We start from the raw sequence: 24,832 nt of genomic DNA, 5'->3' as shown, positions 1-24,832 counted from the left end.
GGTTTCGCCGGCCCTGGGGACAGGACGGGGCCGGGAGTTCGGCGTTGCATAGGTTCCGTTTCCTGTGACTGGGGCAGGAAGGGTTTGCAAACTCTCTGCGTTTCATGCTGCTCCTTGGGTGCTCGAAGAGCTGTGTAAAGTACTGTGTGCTAAGCCAGCATGATGCTCGTGAAATGAGGAAAAAAAACCCACCAAAAACAAAACAAAAAAAACCCCAAAAAACCAAAAAACCCAAAACGAAACAAAACACAAACCACGGAGGAAAAAAGGTAGGAAGTACCGATAAAAAGAGAGTCTTGCATGTTGCCTCTTTGTACTATAGAAACTGGGGGTGTGACTGAATATCCAAACCACCTACACTCCAGGGATGCCACCCAATCGCTGCCTGTGTGCTTTGCAGAACTCCTCCCCGCCCGTCTTGGCTAAGCGGAGACCTTTGGAGAAACTGCCTGTTCTGGCTCATACAGGCTGTAACATATAAAAGCTGTTAGCAGCTCCTGTGGCCAGAAGCTTCAAAACCGGCAGAGTTTTGTTCTTTGGGGGGTTGTAATAAGAGACACCCCTTCACAAAGGTTCATATCATCATATAGGAGAGTGCTATATATACTGGGAGAACAATAGACTGTATTCTTTTTTTTCTTGGTATTATCCAGAGGTAAGCCATTCAGCTCAATAAGTTTGCTTTGCATGCAGTTTTATCAATGCTCATCACATTTTGCTGAAGTTAAGATTTGAATGCTGTTTTTAAGATGTCCTGCTTTCATGCTTTTTACATGGTCTTTTGCCTACTAGTTTGTCTGTGCCACATTGTGTCAAAACAATCCATGCATATGGGGTAGGCATAGCCTGGGATGTATTTCTGCACTTTAAGTGGAAAACATTCTGTGAAGTTCCTTCCAGTCTCCCCATTTAAGATTTATAGTGTGGTTTATGGACTGATCTGGTGTGATAGCTCTGTCACTATTTCAGGAATACTACTAGCTCTGAACATGTATTTCATAGTATAATGATACTTCATTTGGTGTGTTTGTAGTAAGAACATATTATCACTTTATATGGTTATTGAAAATTGCTCAGTAACAGGTGTTGACTGGATTGTTTTTATGATTGAGCTGACAGACAGAATCATTTTTCTGATCACAGCCTGCCAGTTCACTTTGTCTTGCTACCCACATGTACAGACTCACATCTTTGACATCTTCTCTTCTACAGATCTGTTTTCTACTGCCCTGACTTAAAGCAGAGTACCTCTGTGGCCTATCTTTCTCCTTTGGCCCCAAAATGACAGTAATCGCTGCAATCAGTTGTGCTTTATTATTTTCCATTCTCTGTGAAACAAGTGCATTAGTGTTGCCCAACTCCACTGACCTACTCCTGTCAGACAATAATTTCACTGACATTGAGACAGCTTTGGCAGCTCATCTGGACTCTGCAAAAATCCCCAAAGCCAGGCGGAAGCGCTACATTTCGCAGAATGACATGATTGCCATTCTTGATTATCATAATCAAGTCAGAGGCAAAGTCTTCCCACCTGCCTCCAACATGGAATATATGGTAAGTAAACTTTATTTATTTCAGAGTAAAACAAACTGTAAGTCAGTGATTTCATTTTCTTAAACAAATTGTAAGGGTTTAGTTAAGTAGACAAATTATTTGTAACTATTATTGCTTACTAAGATGTTCTTTCCTTACATTTTTTAAGTAGCATTAACTTAAGCAAGCAAAAGCTAAATACTGAACTCTGAACCTCTTACTTGCCCTGTAGAATTTTCATTTCCGTGAGTAGTTCCAATGAAGTTTCTTGGATGCAAGTAAATGGAGTTGTGAGTTAAATGCTTGTTCACCTGAAGTACAGTATGTGATCACAACGTGTGATTGTATATGTTTAAAGTGCTAATCATTAGTAATTCCATTGCTTTTGTGGAGTACACTGAAAGTTGTACTGTTTGCAAAAAGATAGCCAATGACCATTTTAAATTTCTTTCATACATAATACTTTTGGAGACAATAGGGTAAAACTGTGTTTGCAAAGTAATTAATCTCATACAGTGTTGGTCTCATGCTGATGTGTTTTACTTACTGAATATTGTTTGTGTACACCTAATACTTTTATTTTTCCATCAAATACAATGCTAGTTTCTCCAGTATGTTATGTTTGTGGCAAGCACCTTTTTCCCTTATTGGCAAATACTCATGTGAATTATCTGTTCCTGCAGGTATGACAGAAGTTATTCATTCACTGTGATTTCATACTTGGCACTGCTAGCTAAAGCAGCATGTTTGCTGTTTTGTGTTCCAACTTTGAAAGCATGCATGCTGTGTACCTCTAATACATAGGTTAAACATACGTTGGCCAAGCAAAATTTTTTTTAACCTTCTAAGTTAGGTATTCACACTGTTCTGAAAGCACAGGCAAGTTGTGTCAGCACCATAATGTCTGCTCAAAGGCACAGAGTTTCTCGTATGACAACAGATGGTTAACAAGTTTGAGAAAACAGGACACCATCAGCTTGACATAAAAAGGGGATAATAGGAATAACAACTCCTCCTTTTTCGCAGCTAATGACTAACAATTTGGACATCTTTCTATCACAGATGTTACCTAAATCTGGATTTGATCATATAATCCACTTAGCACATCCCAGTAGCACCTCAAAATGCTGAGTGCACTCAAAATGTTGCAGGATGAAGGCCTGTTGCCATACCATAGGCTGAGTTTGAAGTTTGGTTAAGCAGAAAGGTCAGAGACAGAAAAAACAGAGAGGTCAGAAGTCAAGCTCAGTCATCATTTTCATCGCTGTGCTCTCCACTGACGTTTCCTTTGATTCTGCATAAATAAACTTTGTTGTAATGTCTGAGGGAATGGCAGCCTACCATGCCCTTCCTTGGCTTGTGTGTTTTAGAAATGTGCTCCTGCAGTTTGCTTAAGTGAAGCCAGCACCCTGTCTTATTCCCAAGAGTTTTGTAGGTGCAGTGTTCTCAGCTGGTTCAGTAAAAAAAAAACAAAAAAAACAAATCAAAACAAAACCACCAAAAAACCCAACAAACTTCAAAAGAGAAAGCATTCTTCTATGATTAAATCTTTTTTAATACATGCATATGCATTAACTGACAAGGTTTTACCTATATTAGTTGGGTGTTCTGCTGCAGCTTTGCTCTGCAATGGTACTGTGCAAGGTTTGATACAGCATCAGGACTGAAGCCATCCTCAGTACAGCTTACATACTATTCATTTACTTATCATTCTTACTATTGCTGTACCAGTACCAACCGTCCATTGGATGTACCTGCGCTTCCATCAACATCAGCCCCATCAGTAGTCTCATGGACAAGTGCTAAGGCTATCTTTTGCATTTTATTTCACAGTCTGAAAGTACTTTGTGACTTTATGCTGCAGAATTCAGAGTAGCACCTCAAGCTACATAGGTTATGATCCAGAGTACAACTTGAACTTGGATCCCCAATCAGAATTTCATCCGCCAATCTTTAATCGGTCTGTGTTTATCCCTTGTAACTTTACAGAGGAAAAAAAGCCTAGTGAGCAACATCACACATAGCTTGCTCTGACATCTGCTTTGTAGCTATGGCAGCATCTGTTTAACTTTTTACCTTTGTGGCTACAGAAAGGTTTTGGTAGGAAGGTCTTGAAGATGACATGGTGCTGTAAAGCTTACCAAGACTGGGGAGTCCTGTATCAGTAATGCCCATTTGAATTTACTTGGTCCATTCTTTGGTCTCTGTATAGTTTCAATGTATGGCACAGCATCTCTTATGTCTTGTGGGGACATAAGATTGCTGCTGTTTCATATAAAAGATGTTGTGTCACTCAATACTCAGTTTCATAAAAAAGACAACAAACACATTGTCATTCCCAGAAGACAACATGCTCTATGCTTGAAAGAACCTTACGGAGTGTGTGTTCCTGTCCTGAATACTATGGAAAAGGGCAGTGGTAGTGATGAAAATGGCCTTTCCCGTTTCCCCTAACAATGACTAAAAGGGCTGGAATTACAGATGCAGTAGATTGTGGAAATCTCTTGTAAGTGTGTTTAACTGGAGAAGGACTAAGCAGTTTGGAAGCACAAAGAAAAGATTTTTTATCATCTTTTCTGTGTCCACAGTCATATTAAAGTGCGTTTTGTTCTTTTTTTTCCTAATTCTGTTAGGAACTCTGTTCTTCTCATGAATTGCTGCATCACATTCTCACTTCTGTACAGTTCCATTTGTTTTTTCTTCTCCACTGGTAAGAACTCATGGTTTAGCTGTATGGGTTGCTTCTTGTGATTCTAGTTCTGCATACCCAACCTTTTTTGGGGCTTTTCTCCTTGACACATTCGTTCCTTACTGTGGTGCAGTCTGCTTCTTGTGCATTCACTGTATTTGTAGATACTTCAAACAACTTGATTATTCTGTCCGCCCCTACTGTCTTCAGAGTTTGTGTGCTGTAAGACTAGGGATGAGAAGTCTTGAAGAATGGCTTTGAATGCACATTCATTAGGCAGGGGAGGTTCAGATGAACACTGCAATGACAGAACTGCGGAAGTGTTTTCTTTCTCTTTGTGAGAGGTGGGTCTCAGTGCTGCTTCAGCCTGCTGTTGTATGCAGTCCCCAGTGTACGTGAACATCTGGGGAGTCAAAGCAGTGGTGGGAGGCATTGCTCTGTTATCAATATCTAGCAAAAGAAAATGGTGTGTCTTATGCCAATGTGACTTTGAGTAGTCTTTCTCTTGGGATATTAACATCCCATGTGTCAGACTTTAAAGTACTTCTTTTAGTTCTGGTTCTGATATTGCTGATGCCTTCAACTGGAAGTTTTTCTGCAAGTACAAGTCTAGAGTTGGTGCGTATGTGAAGGAAAGTGAAAGAGAAAGGAAACAACTTTAAGACCTATAATGTCATTCTTCAGTCTCTGCTTGTGCTCTAAATGCTGATGCCTTGCCTGCTGAAAGAAAGATTACACTGTCCTTTTGACCTGGCAAAGAGTGAAAATCATCCACTTGGCTTTGCACACTTTTTCTGGAGAAAGCAGAAGGGTTCCTTAAAATTAATGATTCAGAAGTGAGGTGTAGAATTGCCTGCAGCTGTCTAGTGTGAAAGGTGTGTAAATATGCAAATCCAGGGGAAGTCTGTGAAGAAGCAAATCCCATTCTCTGTTAGAGGCTGGTGTTGCCTTTCTGGAACATCTCAGCTGTTTGGCAGGCCAGTAAAGATTTGCAATATGTTGCCAGATGAAATTTGAGTCTTGTAAAACATGTAGTTTAGTATGCATTGGTATGATCTTTATGCTTCTGAAATATTCATTAATGAAATACCTGTTCCTATGAGAATTAGGTGTTATTTTTACCTTCCCTGCAATCATCCCCCCTTGAGGCCAATTCTTTGTTGTAACTCATGTCACTGTGTATGCAAACACTGGTCAAGCAGGTGCTTACATACAGGTATGCTCTTTATGGTTTCGCGTGCACCAAGCAGTAACTCTGTAGCTGGGCCTTAATGAGCATTGAACACTGTCCTCCATGGCATTCCCATAGTCATAGTGGGAAAATCTATTCTATTAACAGTCTCTACAAGGATGAATCCTGGACCCAGTATTAATCAACATAGTTGTTAGTAGACTGGCAGTAGCATGTCTGAAGTATAATAGATGAGGCAGGATTTCACACTCAAAAACGTGAAGCTGAATGTTTGTGAAATGCTGTCTGAAGATTTTAAGAACAGAATAATGCTCCAGATTAGCTTGAGCTTGCTTATGTATAGAAGAGGTTCTGATATAGTTTCAATTCCTTTTTGTTCAGTGATTGCATAAATGCACTTTCATATTTGGGAAAATCTGCCCCTTGTTGAGCGTCACTTTGTAGGATTTTGTAGTAAAAGATCCCCAGACTAGAAATGAGTGAGTTCGGATACCCAGGAGTTATTATTTCATGGCAACCATCATGAGCTGGTGACTGAGGAACTGGAAGGGAATGGAGAATCTGAGCCTATTAATTACTAGTAAGACCACATGAAAGACCGTGATAAAATGGACAAAGGAAAACAGTTTTTATAGAATAAAAATAGTTGTGTTCCAAAAGAAGCTCCTGTAGTCCTGTGAGGGAGCCCATGTGAGTCACGGGGGAAATCTGTTAACTCTCTGTGGCCCAGGGGTGACCCTCTTTGCTGAGGTGATGATTTTGGAGACTGTGCTTGCTTCCTGTCCACGAAGATCTGCAGACAACTTATAAAATCAGGTCAAAGCAAGAAAATAGCCCACTTAGTCATCACAAATGTAAATAACTGCATTATTATTTCACTCCTAAATTTGAAAGTCTTGATAAAATTTTCTTTCTCTCACAGTGATCTTAAAAATGCTCTGTGGATACGCAGTAGGTGATGGGTAAGACAAAATGAAAAAAAAAAACAAACCTGCTTCAGGTTTTCCAAAGTCCTATTTAATACCTAAAGCCTTTTATATGGACATGGAAAAATGAGTGAATTTGGTTCTCTCTCCAGTTCAAATGCATTTCTGATAAATATGCTTCTCAACATATTTACCTATTTTTTGCTTTTCTCTGTGTGGTTTCTTACAAACCATTCTAAATCTTAGAGGACATTTTGTTCTTGATTTGTTTGCCCTGGCTCATCTACATGGTCCCACTGAAATCATATGTCTGTGAGTAAGGATTGCAAGGCTAGTTCCTTCAAGATTCATGTCTAACGAGTTGGATAGGATCTCTAAATTCATATAGTTTATCCCTGCCCTGTTACAGGACTTCCTTCTGCACTAAATACATATGGTTTTCATCTTGTCTACTCCTGAACACATATAGTGATGCTGTCTCAGTCACATCTCTTGGCAAGTATTTTACCTTAGGAACAGAAATGATTTCCAAATGTCTAACCTAAATATTTCCATCTAAAACTCAGATAATTAATCTTTATATGTACTTTTTAACTGCCCAGTAGAACTTCTCTCCTTTTTCATTTCCAACATTACCCTTTACGTATTTGCTGACAGTTTTCTTGGCATTAATTAAGATGCATGCATGCATATAACGTTTCCTTAATTTCCACATGCATGTCTTACAATACTTCTGCATATTGGAGCAAATTACAGTTGCACTCAATTTACAGCTCTTTTGCCAATTCAGTGGACAGCACCCTTAAAAGTCAAAGCAGATTAGGCCCATGATATTAACTATGCGTGTTTAAAGACACAAGTGGCATAATGCAATGGAGAATTTACTGTGGCAGTTACTGGCAGCCTTCTTTTTCCATTGAATAGCCCTGTTCCTGTAAATCTTATATACACGGTGAAGGTTGAAATAGTAATCAGATGAGGAGTCAGAGTACAAAGAGCTTAATCTGCTTTTCATCATGCCAGAGCACAACGTAAATCTAAGTGTAGTCCACCCCAGTGTTCTGGGAGGAGAGATATCAAGGAGCTTGGACCTTCCCCAGTGTACTCCACCTATCCCAGTTTGCCATGGCTTTTAGCTTGCTCTATGCTGGGAATTCACAAGTGAGGTGAGAACAAATGAGAAGAGATGTAATGGTGAAATGTGTTCACTGGCTCCAGTTTCTCCTTCCTACCACTTGTGTTTCTATTTAGACAACTGAGTATGGCCCTCCTGCCTGATGCCATAACCCAGCACCGGGAGTCTGAAGATCATGGGCTAATAAACTCTGGAATATCAATCCTCTCAGAAAATTAGAAGAAACAGAAAAAAACTCATGTGATTTACATGGTTACACTTAGGAGTTGTCTGTCTGCATGACAACTTTGAAAGGAAGCAGTAATTTTACAGCATACTCAGCCTTTTTCTGCAGTGGAGGTAAAACAACTGACAGTAAGGTAAAAGCAAGCAAGAGTAGATGGAGCTTACTTTCTGCTGATTTTGGCACAATAGAGTTTCCTAGCTCTATTTTGCCTCGCAGGTGAGTTTATCCATTTGTCTATTTCCTACTGTACCACTGTCAATAATGCAACACTGTACTACTCGTTGGCTATCAGTGACATGCAGGATGCTGCCCATTTTTCTAGGAGATTTTCATCTACAAAAGGCTAGGAATCCCCCATTTGGTCTCAGTAGCTAACCTGATGTTCATCTAGGGTCAAATCAAAGTGGATGCTAGCTGTAAGTGGTAAAAAAGCCATCAGTTAGGTTCAGAGTGAATGACGGAAGACCTGTTAAGAGTTCAACAGAGAGGACCTTTCCTGGAAAGCGCTCCTTGAAAAATCTGAAGAACTTCCCCAAAAATGCCTTTGTTGGTAAATACTGTGATAATGAATGACTGTGTTAAACTTGCTTTGGCATTGGAGTTCCTTTCCAATGTTTTACATGTAAGAATTTTAAAACATCCATCTTGATGGTGTTTTAGAAGAGAATATTTACATTATTTAAATTTAGTATTAGCAGAAAGCCTTCTAGGAGTTTAAGCAAACAAAAAACAACCCAGCAAAGTCTCAGATAGAAAAGCAGCCTGCCCAGAGCCCTCAGAATTAGACATTCCTTTATTATTAAATGTAGCACCTCTTGAACTTCTTGGCTAAAAACAGAGACAGGGCATTTTTCACAAGAATCTTGATCCAAAGTACACAGTACTTTGTTTCATACATGAATGGAGATGATAGTAACTTTTAACCTCTCAACATTTTTATCCCCTTTCTGTACCTTTAAAGAAAATCTGAAAAGACGAATAGTCTATCCAGGTCTGTGGAAATGTTATCATAAACGCATCAAAAGATGGAAACCCCAGGATAACCACTTGTTTGCTTTTTTTTGTACATAGAGTACTGCCTTCAGCACCGGCACCTCCACATATGAATGCATCTGCTGGTGCCCTGGGATGGGGTTTGAGGTCTATTTTAACTCAACTGAGAATGAACTGGTTTTGTATCTCTGTCTGTACAGTGATATCTGTTAATCTGCATCAAGAGAAGGAATCTTAAATTGAGATTTTTTCTTCTGAGAATAAAGAACTATTATTCTTTATCCTGCAAAAAGAAGAAGCTGCTATGTGTTTTCTTTTGTGTCTCGCTGCCATATCTTTCAGTTAGAGCTACTTAGGAAATATTAAGTATTTTCTTTGAAAACTTTTAAAGAAATTAAGAACATTTTTTGTTTTAATGAAAAACTTCAGTGGTTAGTAACAAAAAAGCTAAAAATGTGGATTTTTTTAATAAAGAAGAGAAACAAAACAGCACAAAAGAAATACATTTTTCATTCACATTTTGTGGTTTTGAGAAAAGACAATTTGCTCTGATCATATTTAAAAATATAGAGGTCAGACACCTTCCTCTTCAGACTTATGACCAGTTGTCAGGGTGACATGGAGCTAGACAAAGTTTGGTCCTTTTTGTTACCACTTCTGAGATAAGCTCTTGCCAACTGAAATATGCCTTGCAGTAGGTTAGGAATATTTTAAGATATGTAGCTCTGATATTTAACTTTTCCAAAGCTAAACAAATAACAGAATATCAGGGAAGCTTATTGTTATTAAATCGGACGGCCTACCAATTTTCTTTGTTTTTTATTATTTAAAAGCCTGGTGCCAAACATGAAAAGAAATGCAGACAACCTTTAGAAGAAACAAATTGACTATCAGCAGTGGTCAAGCTTCAAATGACAGGAGTTTGAATTTGGACCAGATAGACAACCAGGAATATAAACTTCTGTTTAAAATAGAGACTTGAATTTTTGTAAAAAAAGGAATTTCTGGCAATGAGGTTTCTTGGACATCTGTCTGGTGATGCCCCGATTACTATAAGACAGACCTTCTAATACTGAGCCCTTCAGAAGTGTGAATCAGACGTTTTGAGGTTTGGTTTTATGAGAGTAAATTGACTATAAAACATTGCACAATTTGAGTCTCAGTGGAGTATTGGACATGCAGAGTGATGTATTAACCCTCTGTTTATTTGCAAAAGAATGAAGTACAGAACTGTGATTCCTGTCAGCTTTTTTTTTCTCTAGAGGGTAGACTTTGGTAATTTTCTCACTAGTACCTAATGCAGGGAAAGGACTTGCACATGTGCTAGGCACCAATTACAGTATGCACAGTAAAATTTCTAATAGGTGGCAGTTGAGAGCAAAAAGTGCTCATATTCTTAGAGAGAGAGAGACAGCCTAGAGTCCAAATGATCTCAGAGCCCAAATAAATATATACAGTTTGCCAAATCTGTCTGTAAATTCCAATGAGCTCATATGTTTTCATCACACAGTACGTATTGAAAAAAGTGAAGGCAAAGAGACAGGGTTCTTTCAGTCACTCTGCTGAAAAAGCATGCAGGCAGAAGGGCTGGTGGGCTGCTTTACTAAACTTTGTGCTAGATTTGGAATAGTGGACATGGTGGGGGGTCCTACAGAAAGTCTCTGAGCCTGAAAATGCTACCGAATTGACTATACAGAAGAGAAGGGGAGGAGTTGTGCAGGTGACCCCTGGCGCGCCCTGCACACTGCTGTGGGATTTCTGAGAAACAGCCACCGCACGTGCAAGTGGCACAGCTGGTGCAAGGCTGCACGGCTGAATGAGCCATGAGGACAAGACCTGCATGTTGGAGGGTAGCAGCCTACATCTGCTAATCCTCTCTGGGACTTGCACTAGCAGCTGTGGAGTGCAGCTGCACAGATGGGCTGGACATGTCAGATTTCATCCTTCAGCTTTCCAACGTTTTTCTCACAGGAAGAAATTGCTTGAAGTGAGCTTTTCTTTTTTCCCACTTGCTGCCATTTTGGAAGTAAGAGCTTCTGATCTTCCCCTGGACAAACAAGCAGAAGCACAGGGCTAATGGAGAATAAAATCAGAAGTCTGAGGTAGAAAGGTTAGTTTTTTTGCCTGGTCACTGATAAAAGGAGATCCTACTGGCCACCTTTCTGAGGTGCATAAGAGCCGCTGTGCATTTGTTTGTGCCAAGGCACTAGTATGAGTCCACAGTAAACATATATTAATGATGAATAAGATGCCAAAACTGACAAATTGCCACTTTCTGTTACTGCAAAATGTGACAGAGTTGCCATGCAACTGTATTGAAATTGCATATCCCAACATTTCGTTTGCAATCTCACCATGTAACTGCAGTCATGTAAAGAAGATGTTGAAGAGGAGAGCAATTAAAACAGTGTACTTCACCTGTTTGCTCTGGATTTGTGCTCAAACCTGTACCTGTCAAACCTTGTCACTCCAGCTGTACAGCTGGTGGCAGCCAGCTGAAGGGCTAGTCACACTCTGGAAGAATGGAAGTACAGTTCTGTATTGCTTGAATCCTTTAAAATGATTGTTAGCAGACCCCATAGGCTCCCAGGTTGAAAACATGTCTTTATGAATTCCCCAGTTTGCCCATCTCTCCTAAGGTACACAGTCTGTCAGCTGGCTGTCTCAGGGAAGGAGTGTTCCTGCTTCTGCCTCTATTTTCATGGGGTTTTTTTTTGTGCCAACGAGGGCTGTAAAGTTAAATGCTTCTAAAAACACCCAGTTTACACACAGATATCCACATAGAACAAGAAAAGGACTAATACAGTGTGTCACTGTGTATTTTGCTCACTTTTTATTTAGATCACAAATTCTTGCTACCTGTTGCCACTAATAACCATTTCAGAGTACTTGTAGAGAAGAGGAGAGTTCATTACCGTTTGCTTTCGTAATGATGTCTCTCTTGTATAACAAGGCATGCATAAAGATATAAAAATACTAACTCAGATATTTTCTTTTGTCACTGGAGATCTGCATTTTGAACTTCAGGGAAGGTATCTGATTAATCTGAAAACAGATTAATTTCTGTCTCAGAAAATCAGGAAAAAAAAAAATTCAAAATGTTTCAGCTTTCTCATGGAAAGTCGTCCTTGACTAAATGGTTATCCCCACCTGAACAATACTTCTCCTTTCTCCACACATTGCATAATGAAGACCCAGACTACCAAAGGGTAGGTTGATATTTTTTTCTCACTCCCCATATTTGCCAGGAATAATGGATCTTAATTTTATCTTCTTCCAAATTCTGAACTTTAAGAACAACTTACAAGAGGTGCAATTCCAGGTGACAATATCAGTCATTCATTCTCAGGTGTGGCATCTCTAGTGGGGGCAGCTAAAACACTAGTTTTCAATTTACCTTTTCAGATCTAAAGATATTACTGGTTTAAGTATCTGTTTTACTTGGGAGGTATTCTACTGCTTGAATCAGACCTTTTTGTCTACCTATAAGAAAGCTGAAATAAATGTTTTATCTGCATGTATTTTATTTTTACTTTTGAAGTAGTGAGTCATCAGAAAAAGATGATATAGTACTACTCTTAAGGAAAGTAAATGCAGTAAAGTGTTGACAGGTCTGACTGATGGTTTTGGAAGAAGCCAGTAATTGCTTTCTGTGAGGAAAAAAAAAAATAACAGCATGTTTTGCAGAGTTTATGAATCAGATCATAAATCTGCAGATAGGTATCAGCAACACGGAAAGGGAAAATTATGAATTTTCTTTCTTTTTTTCTGTGACAGTTTGTTGAAGAGATGTAATAGAAATGGATGTCCATTTGATATGTATAGAGCAGCCAGCTTTTTCTTCCATTTTAAAATTATGAAATGTTGAAATTCTGCTTATTTTTCAAATACTGAGGAGATATCCTCCTGTAGAAATAGGAAACAAGTCATTAACATTTTCTGGTATGCATAAAAGCAAATTAGGAATGTAACGTTTCTATGCTTGCATGAGTAGGGATTGTCTTTTTTTAAGAAAAGCATCCAGCAAGGGTCTATGTGAAGTTCCAAGACACTTGTCCTTTCCTTTCTTGGCTTAGCTAGTGATACTTTGGATGATATGTAACATCCCAGAACTCATTTGCATCACTCAAAATATGAGAGAAAATCTTGACAGGGAAACCTTGACAGGAAACCTTCTCTCTCCCCTCTTTTTGCAATATGTTTAAAAAGGTCTTTCTAAAGCAGTGAGAAACCTTGAGGCATATGATCGAGAAACTAAAGTAATAATCATACATGGCCACTTTTGTGACTGAGCTTTTCCTCCTATTTCATCAAATTATGAAATTAATATTAATAAAATTAACCTGTATTATATATTATGTTTCTAGCTCTTCCAGCTGTGAAAAAATCTCTCAGAAAGTGACCTGATGTAGCCTTTTCTCAAGGTATTGACATCCTTTGAATGGCCAAGCCGAGCTCTGAGAGACATGGACTGGTTCTTAGAGCCCTGTGAACTGCAAACTGACATCTCACAAAGTCAGCTCAAAACCCAGTGTTTCAGTACTGGTTCCAGGCAGAAATGTTGTGGTGCCTCTGTTTGGATTGTCTTACTGAGACAGATTAATTTAAGGAAAAACAGTCATGTCATGAGCCTCTGGTGTCCACAGATCCTGAATCAGGCCTTACACAAGAAAAATATTTAGTTTCCTAACCTTTATGTGATTACACAATACTGATATTATGAAGCCAGACTAGAAGGACTCCAACTTGTTGTGCAGCAAAACTGAGAGGTGCTCCATGAAAAGAGAAGGTCATTAAGGAGGGTCTGACATTAACCATTTTACCTAGTCATACTGAAGGCCTATAGCGAATATACAACCGCTGCTTTAATAAAGGTACAGGTGCCAAATGACATAGTCCCTTGATACATCAAAATCCTGAGTCCTGATGCTTCGTAAGCACCAACGATGGGCTCCAGACCCTAAGAACTCTGCTTTGAATCTCTGTTCTCTTCTAATCAATGTAATTTAACCATGACTTCATATATCCGTCCTTCACAAATGTCAGCAAAGTTTGCATGTTCAGACTGTGTTAACAGATGTTGCAGTAATGCATTTAAAACTAGGAATAGGAAACTTTTTACTTTTCAAGTAAAATTACCACAGGGTAAGTGTATCCAGAGTAGCAGTGGGTTTGCAGTAGTACAGCAATCCTTTAGAAAGTTAGCAGTAAGAACGAGTGATTCAGGTTAGGAGAGCTCTGTTTAATTTGTTTCGCATACTCTTGTTCAATGTTTTCTACTTGCAGATAAAGTAGTAGTGTGGTTGCTGTCTGAAGTAACTTGTTGCTTTCAGCCTTACCTCCTATTCTGCAACACAGTTTGCCCCCTAAGATGTGTTGAGCAGGGTGTCAAGAGAAAGTTACTCCATTTAAACAATTAGTTTTAGAAGTACAATTTTGACTGTAATGCAAATGAGCAGGAGAACTTTGTTCCTAAGTTCAAATTATAGTTAAAATAATTATGTATATCATTCCTCAAATTAAAGCATAGCTATCAATGTAGGAAGGGAACAGCCAATTATTTTTCAACAAATGTTGTGGACAGATCTTTGTAATATTGTAGTTGCTGCTCTTCTTTTTCTTCATTGTAATGTTTATTTAGCTTCAACATCATTTTAATACCTAAGAGGACAGTTGTGACCAGGACTCCTGTTCCAACAAATCTGTTCCAACCAAGAAGAAAAGGACAACTCCATCCTTCTACATATAAACTATATAAGAACAACTGAGAGACAGCTATAGAAAGAGCTATGGAAAGGGAGGGTATGAGGGAACTGTGACCCACCACATTAAAAGGCTTACCTTGGGGAAGGAGGCTCACTTTTTGGGCTTCAAGAAATTTAATTCAACATGAAAGAGATTTTGTTTACACTCCATTGCTTATTATAGGTTATGGGAAAAACAGAATTTATTTTAGTATTTGTCTGCAGACTGAAACAAAAAAAAAATAATCAACCATCGTGGGTGAAATTCTGCAGCCTCACTGTCAAAATTCCTGATGACTTTATTAATGCTAAGATTTTATTCCTGACTTTCAACCAGCATGTGCTGTGTAAGAGCAGAGAACACCCCAGAGCTGCCTCATAAAGCCTCATAAGGTGGTCTCTAGTTTTGAAACTCCCCATGTAGAAGCACTGGCCAGTTCCCTGTATTCAGTCCGCTTGACAATTTTCAAGGGAAGTGTATTTTTGAAGTGTTGCTTTGCAGGGAGCAGTACAGAGAGCACAGTCGGACAGCTTTCTAGGAAAAAAAATCTTTGGCTGAGGAAAGAAAAACAAATTGGCCAAAAGATGTTCACTTGAAGTTGGCAGTGGAAACATGGTGAGATGCTTTAACTCCGTCGCAGCTCAGTTAGACCTGGTTGAGGGGTGGGGAAGGTTTCCGTGCCAGACCAAATCAGTGATCTGGAGAGTTCTGGGGAGATTTTCATACAGGGTGGAAGGAAGGTGACTGCTTCTCCAACTACTAACAACCTAACAAATTAAGGTTTGCTGTCCCCAGGGAGAGAATCAACAGAGTTTGGCACTGCAGTTTGCATCATTAGCATTTGAAGATGAGTCACCTCCTCAGATCTTGACCCACTGTATCTGTAAATCTTTCTCCTTTTCCCCTTTTGCAATTTTGTGTTCATGTCATGCAGCTTTCTCTAACGTGTTTAATAGAAACACTGGATTTGCCATAATTTCAGAGTTTATAATTTTGTTTATCATACTGTTTTTTTAAACTCTTTGCTAATTACCTTGAGATTTTTAATTTCTCCTCATATAGAAACCCCTCTGGGGTACAGCCTCTTACAGTTTAGAAGATTTTAGGTCATTAGGAGATAATTGGTTTTTTTCTTCAGCCTATATTAGTTAGTTGTCTTTTCTCATGGAGGATCTAGAGCTAGTCCTAGAGGGACTGAGACCACCTTTTCTTCTAGGAAAATAAAATAAAATAAGGAAGGTGAAGCACTTCATCGTCTCCCATGAAATAGAAGTGATTTACATGGCAGGAGGGGACTCTGTACAAGGGCTTTTCACCAGCCTGCGAATGAAGGAATGGAGGAAATTAAAAGATCTGCATATGCTCCCCTCTCCCTTATTTCTTATTCAGCGATTATTTTCTTTCTCTTTCTATCTCTATGTTTGCCAAAAATTCCATATGTCCAGAGAGTGGTCAAGAGTGAATAGCTAATGGAAACCAGAATGCACTATATATCACAGTAATGCTTACTTGCCAAACCCACAACTTTTTAACTGAGTTTGAAACAACCCTCTAAACCTTTACACCAATCAAATGCTGCAGATGATTCCTGAGAACCAGAAAATGAAGCTGAGGAAAAATTAAAGTGGACTAGCAATGCTCTCACTGTCCAAGGCAGGGGCCATGCCTATTTTAGAGAGGGCATTAATAGTGAAAAGCTAATCCCGTCTTCAGATTTCTTTCAAACACCTAACATGCTATTTTGTGAGGCAATTTAGTGTATGAAAATATGCTGGGTGGAAATCAGGAGCTCAGTGCTATTTGTACAAATACAGTACACATTTAGATTATTGTGGGACTGCAGCCAGGTCACTTGGGAGCAAGCACACAAACCTCATGTTCAGCCTCCTGGCAGGCAGCACTCATGCCAGAAGCATGATTAATCCCAGCAAAGGAGGGTGTTTATGGGGTGTCACAGTCCTGGCGGAGCTGCCCCTTACAGCTGCACACCGGGCAGCTGTGTCTGGACCCATGCGCTTGGTCCATGCACTCCTCTGCTCCCCTGGGCCTGGGCAGGCTCCAGGCGCTGACTGTGCCTCGCTCTCAGGCACACTTCCTAGGCACACTTTTATGCTTGTATTGCCCCCTCTTTAAGCCCTATTTTTGGGGCAACTGATATACCACAGAGAACATTATAAAGAGTTATTTGTATGCCGCCCACATGCAGCTAATTGACTTAACGTCAGAGATACAAAGCAGAACAGATGTCTGTACACAGGTTTCTTCCTCTTGGGGCCTTGATCATTTCCTGGATTTTGGATGGTGCCGTAGCAGCCCCAGGTCCCCTCTCTTGTACCCTACTGCTCCAGGTTAGCCTTCTCTTCCCGAGTTATAGCCTTATCTCTAACTCCTCCAAGAAACTCCCTTCATTTTTCAGAGCTGAAGTCAAAGTATTTCCTGGCTTGAAGACCGCTCCTTCTTAGCATGCCTCTTCCTAACACTTCTCTGTTTTGTCCTTTTATTGGCAATTTGCTTTGCCTTTGTTCTGGGACCTGTTACAAACAGGTGTAAAGTAAATCCACTCTGTTTTAAGCACCATCTCTCTTACTTTCCATAGGGTGGTTCCACTGGAATGGAAGATCATTTGTGTTAAGGGTTCATATTGACCTGTGTTGCACTTCTTCAGCTTTAATCTAGGAGGTACCTCACCCACTCCATATTAGCAAAAGCTTGGTTCAATGGTATAGCAATTTCATACGATTTACTTGATTTTGTTCTTTTCACTTAGAGAAATTTCAGCAACTACTGGACAGAGTCAGGGCAGGAATTACTGTCCTACTCTGTGATCTGTGGTCAGTCTATTCACTCTGCAGATTTGTGAAATTAAAACTCTGATTTCAGTATTAGAAATAATTATTAACTCAAAGAACAGAAAATATTTGTGATGTGGGCCACCTCATCCTTTGATAAGTTTATTCTGACTTTGCCTCTTATTTCATACCCCAGAAGGCATAGTTTTTATTTTGTAGCCAGCCCCTATTTGTGAGTTTGGGTTTGTGCTTAAAAAGCTGTGATGGGCTGGGTAGGCATTTTTACTGTGTTCTGTTCCAGCCTTTCTACTTGCAATTCACTAAAGCTGTCCTGCACCAAGACACTCCACTTAGGGTATTCAAAATGCACATCTGATTCCAGGATCTAGATCCTACTTGGGTGTCACTTTAACACTAAGATATACTAGGATTTGTGTGTACTTATGGTATAACAGTGAGATATTTATCTGGAGCTCCAGCAGTGTAGTAAGTTCTGTTGCTGGTATCTCTGTTATTGCTGAGGCAAGCCCATTTGCTGTGGAGAAAACGGTGGAGTTACAATTCAAGCATGTAAGTGAGCAGGAAAAGCATATAAGGGAGACAGTGTTTAAGCTCACTTGGCGTGTTCCTACCATTGGAGGAGAACTTGGGAAGTCAAATTGTCTCTTCTTACAGAGCGGTTATATTTTTATTCTAGGCAGGGAGCAATGTCAGCTCCCATGTAGAATAAAATGATGAAACTCATACCACACCTGGAAACTATCCATTGTCTTTGCCTTTGTGCAATCCCTTTTCTTGACCTTGTGGCCTCAAATATGAAAAGCTGCCACACACGCTTACTCTGACTATAGATACTCCTGGGATCCTGTTTCAAATGTACTGGGGTTTGGTGGGGTATGCAATACCTGTGCTGAATTGTTCTTCTCTGTGTGCCTCTCCTCTTTAACTTCCATCTGAGTCGCAACCAATGTTTCACTCCTCTCCCCACACGGATCTCATCATCATCATCCACACAGAAGGGAAAATTGTAGCAGAACGCCTGTTCGGGGAAGGGTTTTTCCAGAAAATAGGGAGAGACCTGAATAGTTGATTTCCTCTGATGATGTGGGTTGGAATTCTGTCCAGTGCTAGGACAAATCCTGCTAGATCCTGTGCATGCTGCCCCACAGTTTTCTGAATTCAAGAGTTCCCTGGCTAGGACTGATGTGTTGTGGTAGTATATTTGTAACTTAAGATATATGCTTCTCGTGTTCTTGCACTGTGATTGCTATTTGTTTTTACTGTTCTGCTGCTAAGGATATTTTATTTTGTCAGGTTTGGGATGAAACTCTTGCCAAATCTGCAGAGGCTTGGGCTGCTACATGCATTTGGGACCATGGACCTTCCTACTTACTGAGGTTCTTGGGCCAGAACCTGTCTGTAAGAACTGGAAGGTAGGCAGATACCCTATAAAACAGTTATGTTGTCAGTCTTCTAACAGCCTTTGAGATCCAGATCTTACACTGACATCCAGTATTTTAGCAATAATTTATATCCATCTATGTTCATGTGGCTTAAGAGTATTATTGCTTAATACTGTTCCCCTAGTGATGCATGGGGTAATGTGTATTTAGGTGCCTTGCATCAGAGGGATTAACAGCAGGAAGTTCCAAAATACCTAAATCTAAAATGTTATGTTTTTCTTTCTGTCTTTTAAATAAACCCAGGTATCGATCTATTCTCCAGCTGGTAAAGCCATGGTATGATGAGGTGAAGGATTATGCTTTCCCTTATCCTCAGGAGTGCAACCCAAGGTGCCCCATGCGATGTTATGGACCCATGTGCACCCATTACACACAGGTTATATTAATTACACTCTTCTATTCAAAATCTACTGTCCAAAACTGGACTTTTCTGTCATGTATTTATAGCTCTATCTCAAATAAATGTGTATATATATATTTATTTTCAATTTGGACTTCACCAATAATAAATATTTATTCAGATGGTTTGGGCCACTTCCAATCGTATAGGCTGCGCAATCCACACATGCCACAATATGAACGTCTGGGGATCTGTTTGGCGACGAGCTGTTTACTTGGTATGCAACTATGCCCCAAAGTGAGTTGCTTTCTTTTAATATTGTTTATTTTTATACTTCATGCATGTTTTGGTCTTCTCATAGGACAGCTTACTCCTTTTTCTGCAGCTTGACCTCTATTTGTGCATTTTCTGTGGGCTGCTCCTTTATTCTAACTTAACATCTGAACATACAGCAAATGCATGACTTTTTTATACAAGGAAGAAAAGGAAATAACCTGATGTTGTGTATGGAACAAACCCCAAAACTTGTTTTCTGTTGTTGTTGTTGTTGTTGATTATTATTATTATTATTAATTATTTTTGTCTTCCTCTTTTGTGCTGTCTCCACTTTAATTTCCTTATTTCTTCACTCTGTTATATATACTTATGGTGAGTTAGACTTCCTCAGGTAAGCAATTCCACTGTAGATCAGACCCTGGATTTACTGTGAACGTATGCTGTTGCCCGCAATATGCCTTCGCTTACAACCATGAAGCATATTGGCATCCATAGCTTAGGTTTCCTTCCATTTACCTAAGCTCAGCGTCTACAAATGTCATTTTGCCTTCCATAGTAGGGTACTTCAAAGTATAGGTCTTAGACATCCCCTGGTGGCCTTATATCAGGTAGCTGTGCAGAAATCTGTCTTAGGTTGTAATGAAGAAATGAATTTTTGCCGTGCGTTTACTAGATATCATCCTAAACTTACATCTGGGTGCAGATGAATAATCAATGAAGTGTGGCTCTGGGAGAGCTTTTATTTGAGGTCTAGTTTGGATGAGTGCTTCAAAATCAGCACGGACAGTGTAAATGGCTGGTTTCTCTGACTGCATAATACTAGACAAAGCCATACTTTTTTGTAAGTGTTGAATCGAGCATGTTTTCCATAAACTCTCAGTGGCACAGGTCCATTTGTGGTAAAGAGTATGCAAGAATATGTCATTATTCTAGCTGTTACATGAGTAAAAGAGTTTTTAAAGATTTTGCAACTTAAAAGAAAGGTAGGATTTAGTAAGAAAACTGACTTGGAAAAAACCCATCTCTGGAAATTAAGGATACGTGTCTGTCCTTTTGTCTTTAGTATCTACTAGAAAGAGGTGGTAGAAAATGAATGTGAGAGGTATCAGGCAGCAACAGCTATCTGACTTTTAGCTCCACAACATGGACAAGGTGAAATCAATGTTTGCAAGAAAAGCTCAAATCCTATTTTTTTATATATCTCCATTTGAAAAAAAAAAAATCAAATTTCCTAGAATACATCTCTCATGTTCATTTGAATTGTTTTATACATTGGGCGTTATTGAAAACTGATGCATTGTTTGTGTATCAGTTAGCAATGTATTAATGACATTTTATATTTTCTCAGTCTAAAAATCCCACTGTTTCTCAAACAGCAAACCAAAGCCTGGAGATACAAGCTTCTTCTCTGGATGAGATTTTGAGTAGACCTTTGATTCATAGGTAGCGGAAGTGTGATTTTCACATCTACTGCTTGCACAGTCACAAAAAGGAGATTGAGTGATCTTGCCTGGGTTAAATTTATATTCCTTAGAATTAATTGAGTTAAGGACATTGTGTTTAGAGTCCTGGGCACACATGCAGAAGTCCCTGCCAGTCAATAAAGGCTGTGTCCTTCTGAGTAACCAGCACATCTGAAACTTCTCTGAAGAAGAAGGGGGTAAATATTAGAGCCCCAACTCAGGTTATTAAGATTAGAATTTGGCAAAGATTTAGGGTTTAGAACTCAAATAATTTTGACTGATGCCATGCTGTAATGCTGAAAAATATCTATGCTTCTGAAATCAGGATAAAAAGGTTAAGGAGAATAATTACAAAGTTTAGAACGACCCTGCACCTGGTTACCTAATGGACTCACACAAAACGGCCATACATTGCATAGCAAATGAAGCAGAAATCAGCTTTCAGGAAACTCTTTCTGGATTTCCATATCTGTTATCAAACTAAATATGTTTCCTGAGCAGTCAGTCTGCTGTACCCATTTGGAAGAGAAGTAGGAATGAGCAAATTATTTGAGAGATTCCTACTTTCTTCCAAGGCACAACCCAGACTGGGGCTTTTGATCCAACGCTATTGGCTGGGAGGTGGGGGATGAGAAAATGTTTCATAAATAATTGCATTACTCACCGCGGTACCATGTCACATGCAAACTAGAGGAAAGTTCTCTGGTCGCTGAGACATAACATTGAAATCAAAATCTAATTTTAACTTTCTTTCTACCTACATCATGAGTGTTACATGAATCTTTAAAAGTCTGGGTTTTATATAAGCACCTAAAACTCTGTATGTGTTTTTCAGATGTTCCTAAATCTTTCGGAGTTGCCCCTTTTCACATTATCACTCCTGACTTCTACCCTTTTCCCCCCGGGCTCTATTACACAGCTTTATTCACCAGATGGAAGCCCTCCTTCTTTCCTCATGAACACCTGTGAGACCCCCTACAAATGCAGGTCTTTTTAATACATTACTGGTGCAAATAGTTTTCATCTTCCCTTTTCTCTAACCAACGGTTCAGCCTCGGAGGTTCACAGTGTGGACCCAGGGCAGTGCAACCTGAGAATAAGATTTCACTCAGTTTGTTTGTTCCACCTTCCATAACCAGGTTTTTAAGATAACTGCCAGACAAAACGGTGCTCAGGGGAAGCCTTGTACCAATGCTTATGTTGCTAATTTCCCATAAATATACCCCTCCAGTAAAAAATACTCTGTTCCAGGCTTGGAGAGTAAAAAACCACTTGGCGGTAGCAAAAGCAAGAGACACTAAAGGATATAGAATGGACTACTGGCCTGGGATGACATGGTTATTCTCCTGCTGGTTTTTGGGAATCAGTAGATCAGTGTTTATCAGTAATCTGCAGAAATACATTAATGTACATTTTCAGTAACAGGGCATTTATAGGATATCACTGAAGACATTAACTTTAAGCACTTGAAAACAAGTATGATTTAATTATATTTTTTTTCTTCCTCTCTAAATTGCTAAGCATTCTTTTTCCTTTTTTATTTTCAGGGGGAATTGGATTGGAGAAGCACCATATAAAGTAGGAGTCCCATGTTCTGCTTGTCCTCCAAGCTATGGAGGTTCTTGTACCGACAATCTTTGTTTCCCAGGAGTAACATCAAACTACTTATACTGGTTTAAATAAGTTAAGGTTTACATTATTTTTTTTTAAAAAGTGGATGAGCAACAAGAAGCTTGTATATTGAATTTTGCACATATTATATATAGAGAGATATTGTAATAATACTCTGATGTTTTCTTTTTGTATGCTTTTGTATAGTTAGCTTCCAAAGTATAGTATAATTTGGTTTTAACACTTTCGGATTTAAGACTCACATTAACCCTTTTAGATTAACATTTTTTTAATGGAGAGTAAGCTAATTTTCAGCTTAGCAAGTGTAGCTTCCTGAAGATTAGGTTCTGTTAAAAACACATTAAAAGATACAATATGACTTCCTTTTAAAAATAATAGCTCCAGAAAGAGAAGGGTCATTGTTTAATACTCTGCTTTAGAAATGGAGTGTGACGTGAAAAGGAACAAATTGTCCTCATGCTCCCATTTACACCTGTGCTTTCACCTGCAATGTCAATGAGACTCTGAGCAGAGGAAAACATATGTGCAAGATAAACTGCAGGATATTACCTACCTCATGCACAACATCAATTTGTTTGTGGTGTTCCAAGAGTTCAGAATGCAGCTGCTGCTATCATCAATGATGCTCATGTGCAGACCAGAAAATTAGAGTGAATGAGGAACCACACTGGCCAAGATGCAGTGGCTGTTGACTCACATGCTAAAAGTCTAACTAGACAGAAAGCTACATCACTTTAAATATACTGGTATAGTAACACAGACCAACTGTACCTTCTTGTGTCTCTGAACACAGTCATAATGGTATAATGGTGCTTTGCAGCAGTATATTTATTCTTGTAAAGGAAGGTAAAGAAATACATTGCTACAAAGCAACATATATCAGTACACGATATCCATATTGTCCTTTACACTATGAGTTTGCCAGTATATGTGCTATGCTCCTGACTGAAACTCAGACAGGTAAAACTTTCAAGGAGAGATCAGACCTAAAAGTAAGTGGATTTCCAATGAAAAGACATCAGGCAACCTTAAAACTTCATACAGATTTGGGACAAAAATTCCAAATTTCTAAAGTAATTGGCAGTGTTCTTTTAAATACATTGCGCTATTTCCTGAAAACATCTATATGAATTAATCAAAACCAAATCTGTTTATTCATACCTTTCCTAACAAAAGCTGAATGCCTTATGGGTGCTTACCAGAATGCTTATAAAGAGGACCTACACTTTAAACTAGAATATTACACAGGTTGTTTTCTTGAAATGCAGATATGAAAAGGAGGAAATCAAACATCTGCCGCAACTACTGTCACTGAAATAGCCTCAAGTTTTGGCTTTATATTACATGGCAGAATCTACTCCACTTTAAATATATCTGTATAGTCTGCTCGCACTGCTACATTTAGACCTCTGAAATTTATTAACTTTGAAAGCAATACTGAGTAGGGCAAGCAGAACAACAGAGAATAGTTTTACTAATGCTACATATATATGTGTCTTTCATTCACTAATTCAGTCTATTTGAAGGTGTTTGAGACAGTCTGTCATCAGAATATGAAATATCATATTGGTTAATATAAAAAGAAAGATCAGATTTTGAATTCTTCACCTTATTCTTTTTCTCCAGCAAGATAGCTTTATGGTGGGAATGGGCTCCACAGCATATGAAATGTAACAACCCCTCTCCATCTATCTATAATCTGATCCTTCAGAGAACTTCAGCACCTGATCTGTGGTTCTTTAGACATTTCTGGTTAGTGACACTCTGTATCTGACAGGACAATAGCTAGACAAGTATATTGTCTTGGAATGTGTGCATATTTTAAATGTAAACTTGTAATATTCTATTTACTTTTATCCGAACAGTCACAATGTAAATGGTTTTCCTTTTGGTTTCCAAGTGGCTTGGACCTGGACCGTGCTAAATCAGTCAAGCACTTTGGCTGAGTAAAATCCAGTCCTGCTTTGGGAGTGAAACACAACCTCTTTGCATCATCTATGTACACATTGAAAGAAGTCAGTGAGACAAAACTACTAGGTGGGTCACTAGCCCTCAGCCAGCCCAGTTTTTGACAAAGATGCATGGGACAAATACATATGAGATCTTCTCTAGAGGTAAAGACAACACAGTAAAAACAGTGCACCTAGCCATTTTCAGTGGGTTTTTTTTTTTTAATACAAGATAAGAAGCAGAGCATAAGCAAAAGTTCAGGTTAAGCTGTGGAGCCTACAACAGCAGGTCTAACAATAAATTACTATGCACTTTGGAACTTGTATGTTGTATGGTACACTTTCCAAACAGGACTAGACATTATAAATTAATTTATAGTTCTGTAATTCAGCTGAAATTATTATAACGGGTATATATGTTATTGTATCTGTTACTTTTTAAGTTGCTACAAATACCTTGGTTTTGTGGAATATTTTGTTT

At 38.9% G+C, this 24,832-nt stretch overlaps 1 protein-coding gene across 1 annotated transcript; it reads left to right on the top strand.

Annotated features, from left to right (window-relative positions):
• Positions 1 to 419: 419 nt before the first annotated feature.
• On the top strand, positions 420 to 22,753 carry PI15 (peptidase inhibitor 15). The gene is made up of 6 exons (XM_010076240.1): positions 420 to 655; positions 1,213 to 1,554; positions 18,543 to 18,661; positions 18,935 to 19,067; positions 19,213 to 19,328; positions 22,318 to 22,753. Exons 2-6 carry the CDS (start codon positions 1,282 to 1,284, stop codon positions 22,451 to 22,453), a joined length of 777 nt encoding a protein of 258 aa, XP_010074542.1. The 5' UTR covers positions 420 to 655; positions 1,213 to 1,281; the 3' UTR covers positions 22,454 to 22,753.
• The last annotated feature ends 2,079 nt before the right edge of the window (positions 22,754 to 24,832 follow it).

This window comes from Pterocles gutturalis, unplaced genomic scaffold, assembly GCF_000699245.1.
Source record: "Pterocles gutturalis isolate BGI_N339 unplaced genomic scaffold, ASM69924v1 scaffold18373, whole genome shotgun sequence".
Taxonomy (NCBI): Eukaryota; Metazoa; Chordata; class Aves; order Pterocliformes; family Pteroclidae; genus Pterocles; species Pterocles gutturalis.
The sequence above is the reverse complement of the archived record's forward strand: the minus strand, read 5'-3'. Positions and strand labels throughout refer to the sequence as shown.

Bases quoted from the DNA above. Each gene is read 5' to 3' on its own strand.
- PI15 (XM_010076240.1), top strand. From the start codon at position 1,282: ATGACAGTAATCGCTGCAATCAGTTGTGCTTTATTATTTTCCATTCTC. The intron at 1,555-18,542 runs GTAAGTAAACTT...TTATTTTGTCAG, and splicing joins CCTCCAACATGGAATATATG to GTTTGGGATGAAACTCTTGC. The intron at 19,068-19,212 runs GTTATATTAATT...ATATTTATTCAG, and splicing joins TGTGCACCCATTACACACAG to ATGGTTTGGGCCACTTCCAA.